General features: G+C 44.6%; 1 protein-coding gene across 1 annotated transcript in view; it reads right to left on the bottom strand.

Moving 5' to 3' along the window:
• Nucleotides 1-4,068: 4,068 nt before the first annotated feature.
• Nucleotides 4,069-4,171, bottom strand: part of mus81 (MUS81 structure-specific endonuclease subunit) — a 7,506-nt gene continuing 7,403 nt past the window's right edge. The window contains exon 6 of the mRNA XM_010791951.1: nt 4,069-4,122. Coding sequence (XP_010790253.1) covers nt 4,069-4,122 — 54 coding nt within the window. The remainder of the gene's footprint in view (nt 4,123-4,171) is intronic.

A 4,171-nucleotide genomic window follows, 5' to 3' on the forward strand; every position in this document is an offset into this window, starting at 1 on the left:
CTTACTGCCCAGATCTGGCTACAGACACATCAAAGTTAACTGAATTAAAATACAAATATTCAGGACGCTCTGATCAGATTTGATTGATTTGATATACTTTATTAATCCCCGTGGGGAAATTGTTTCTCTGCATTCGACCCATCCTAGTGTTAGGAGCAGTGGGCTGCCATTATGTACTGCGCCCGGGGAGCAGTGTAGGGAACGGTGCCTTGCTCAGGGACACCTCGGTAGCACTTGGTCTTGCCGGTAACCCCGTGCCGTCATATCATTCAATAAATGGCCAATACAAATATTGTGCTCAAGCTAATTTTGTACCAAAAACATTAATATTTCACGCATACAGACTCAACTTTTTTTTTAATAAAGACTATTATTAGTAAGTATTTTCAATTGGAGTATTTTCTCTGCTTTTGACGAACATTTTTAAGTAATAATAATGGTTTATTGTTAACAAGACATCCCAAAACAAGTCCCTTTTTATATATTAGTTTCAGAACATCGGTGTGTTCATTTTCACTACATAATCTTCCACAAAGAACTCCCTTAATATTGAGTAGAATAGAGAGTAGGAGTCAGCCATCTTGTTGTTGTTTTTCAAAAATGGAATGCCTGGGCAAAGTTACCCAGAATGCATCTTCACTGTTGCCATGGCCACATCTCTACATGTGAGCATTGTGCAGAAATTCCAAGTGATGTCATGATGATGCTTTGTGACATCATCGATAGTTCCAAATGGGAACCACCAAGGAGACCAGTTTGAGTTTCAAGGCACATTATATCTTGGTTTAGCAGAAACCAGTCCGACGCTGACAACACACCACGAAATTCTGTTTTTTCCCCGCGAAGAAACAGTTAGGTATTACCAGTTGCTACTGTGTGTGTATCATTATAATCTTAAAAGAACATGTCCTGCAATAAGGAACAAGCGGAAATGGGAGGCGACTACGCTGGAGTTCGGAGGAGTCTTGGGGCAGTTCAAGAACATCTCAAGACCCTACATGTTGAAATGCAATCCATACAAAAACAGTTCGGCAGCTTTCCAGCGCTGGGGGAGCAGTTTGACGCTCTGAAGGCCGAGGAACGTGTCGCGAGGCGCAAGTGTGCCTACCTCGAAAAAGAAGTGAGGGTTCTTAGTGAGAAGATCCAAAATAACGTTACCGTAGAGGCGATGTTCCAGGGACTAATCCGGACAAACGAGGAATTGGAGCGTGAACGACAGATCCTCGAGGGACAGATGTTTGACAAGCTAGATGAGCTGGATAGCATCGATGCTATCAAAGCCGAGCACGGAGCTGCGCTACGTGGACGGAGAGAGCTCGAAGCACAGATTAAAGAGGCGCGTTCATCGGTCCAAAGCTATTCTGCTGCAGAGGAAACGCTCGATGCGTTGAGAAGTGACGCAGAGGAAGCCATCAGAGTAAATGGTGGCCTTGAGGAAGAACTTGAGTGTCTCAAGCAAAGGAAAGAGCAACTTCAGGATCGTTTCCAAGTGTCTAAGGCAGAGATAGAGACGGCTTTCCAGAAGAACCAGGCTCTGCAGCAGGAAGTGGACGACCTCTGCAGGGAGCTTGAAAATGAAAGCACGGTGCAGTTTGAGATGGACGAAATGAACCGGTCGAAATATGAGGAAAGGAGTCAAACCGAAGACTTGCAAGAAGAGATCTTTGAGCTTTCCAAGAGGCTTCTGGGTTTAGAGGACCTGCAGGGGTCACACGACATTGCGAAGAAAGAAAAACAGTTGATTCTCCAGCAAATTCAACTGTTGCAACAAAAGAAAGTCGAGTTGTGCCAAGAACTTCAGAACGAGGACACCATTAGGGAAAGCTACAACGCAATGGTGACAGAAAAAGCCGCCATGAGCCTCGAACATGTCTCCCTAAGAGAAGAAGTGTTGCAGCTCAAGGAAAGGCATCTGCGTTTCATGGAGCTCGAGGACTCTTACAAGGAGGCGAAAGCTGAGAGAGAGGACGTTAAGAGGAAGAACGAGGCTTTAATTAACAAGATCCAGGGTGTGAGCAATGAGGTTCACAAGGAAAAGCATCTCATGATCAAGTACGAGGCTTTGAAGGCATCCAACGAGACCTTGAGGTGTGATAGTGTCGCCATGGCGAAGGATCTCGTGGACCTTAACATACAGGTTGGTGTTTTGAGGAAGGGTCGTTCTCAGAACAAAACCCTGCAGGAAAAGATGAACGACCTGCAGTCTATGTGTGATGGGCCGCTGAGGGAAAGAAACACAGCGGTTCAGAATCCAAACGGCGATCAGGACCGAATGAACGGCTTGAAGGTGAACAACGCCACCGTTCACAATGACTTCCTTGAACACATGAAAACGGTTGAGGAGAATCGAGCTCAGCAGGCTAGGAGATAAAAGCCACTAACTTGTCCGTGGCATAGCGGGTTTTCTCCGGGGGCAACGGGTTTTTCCCAAAATGTACGATTTAAAAAAACAAAACATTAGTAAGATGTCTTAGCATGACATCAGGGGGCTTAGATATTCTTCCAGCAAGCTACAACTGCCACGGGGTAAATGCCACGGATTAAAGTTTGTAGGTGACGCGGGACTTGACCGGGAGCCAGTGGAGGTTGGAGAGAGTGGGGGTGATGTGCTGCCACATGATTTAAAATACTACACATTATTATTAACATGTGTTACCATGACCATACTTGTCAACCCTCCCGATTTCCGCGGGAGACTCCCGATTTCATTGCCCTCTCCCGGTTTCCTCCCGGGGTCATATTTCTCCCGATTTCTGACAAAATCAGATTTACTCAGGACTGTTTCTCCTCAGACTTTAATACAGCTACACCATTGTTTGGTTTCCATGGTAACACGTCTCTTTAGTAGCGCGCAACTGAAAGTCTGAGGGTGAGGCAGATAGTCACAGTAAAGAGAACAAGAATCGACAACCACTCTACTCTCTGCTCCCTCCTTTATGCATGTTAATGTTAATCTAACAGCTCCGGCGATCCACTAGCAGGTTGGCAAGTATGACCATGACATCAAGGGTACAGGGGCTATGTTTGTTTTATAGCAATGTACAATTTTCTTAAAAACATAGCCCCTGTACCCTTGATGTCATGGTCATACTTGCCAACCTGCTAGTGGATCGCCGGAGCTGTTAGNTGTGTGTGTGTGTGTGTGTGTGTGTGTGTGTGTGTGTGTGTGTGTGTGTGTGTGTGTGTGTGTGTGTGTGTGTGTGTGTGTGTGTGTGTGTGACCCTATATGTAGTTGAAAACCTCTTATTTGTGACTTCTTTTGTTGAACTTTCCTTGTAGAAGAATGCAGCCGGGGATCAAGGGAAAAACAAAGGAGGGGGGAGGAAGAAGAAGGAGTACATTCCCCAGAGACGGTCTGGAGGCCACGCTGTTCTGCTCACACTTCACAGAGTGGCTCAGGTACGCCTTCCTCCATCTACATAACACACCTCCATGTGTGGCATCGTGGCTCCATGTGATGTCTCTCTCTCCAGGTCCCAGGCAGCAAAGGCTACATGTTTAAGATGGAGCTCCAAGCAGAAGCTCAGCAGCTCTGCGATAAGTCCTTCTCTGTGGTGAGTGGAGCGTTAGTTACATCACAACAAAGCTACCTTTTTCTCACGTGTTGTAGCTAAAGACGGGCTAGCTGCCTTTAAACCCGCTTATTACTCGACTGATAACCAAATGAATTGAGGATTTGAACAGATCTCATAGGAATTAGAAATTATCCTGCGGGCCGAAATTAAATCCACCACGGGCCTGATTTGGCCCCCGGGCCTTGAGTTTGACACATGTGCTCTAATAGCTAATATGAGTTGAATATGTGCAGTATGGTATTATATGAAAATACAAGATACACCAATAGACTTATTACTTATTTTAGTTTTTATTGTTTTTATCACCGAAAATCATTTGTAGAAGAATCAGAAAAAAGTCAAGGAGTATGAAGATTATAACGGTTAGGTTTTTGACATTTTTAAAGACAACATTTGACACTGCATGATTAAAGAGAAACAAACCAACATAGAAACTTAAATTAAATAAAAACATTTATGTATGCTTTTGACGAATTAAGAAAATTGTACATTGCTATAAAACAAACGTAGCCCCTGTACCCTTGATGTCATGGTCATACTTGCCAACCTTGAGACCCCAGAAATCGGGAGCATTTCAAAATGCAAAATGGGGGGCG

This window comes from Notothenia coriiceps, unplaced genomic scaffold (assembly GCF_000735185.1).
Source record: "Notothenia coriiceps isolate Sejong01 unplaced genomic scaffold, NC01 NC01_scaffold00036117, whole genome shotgun sequence".
NCBI classification, from domain to species: Eukaryota; Metazoa; Chordata; class Actinopteri; order Perciformes; family Nototheniidae; genus Notothenia; species Notothenia coriiceps.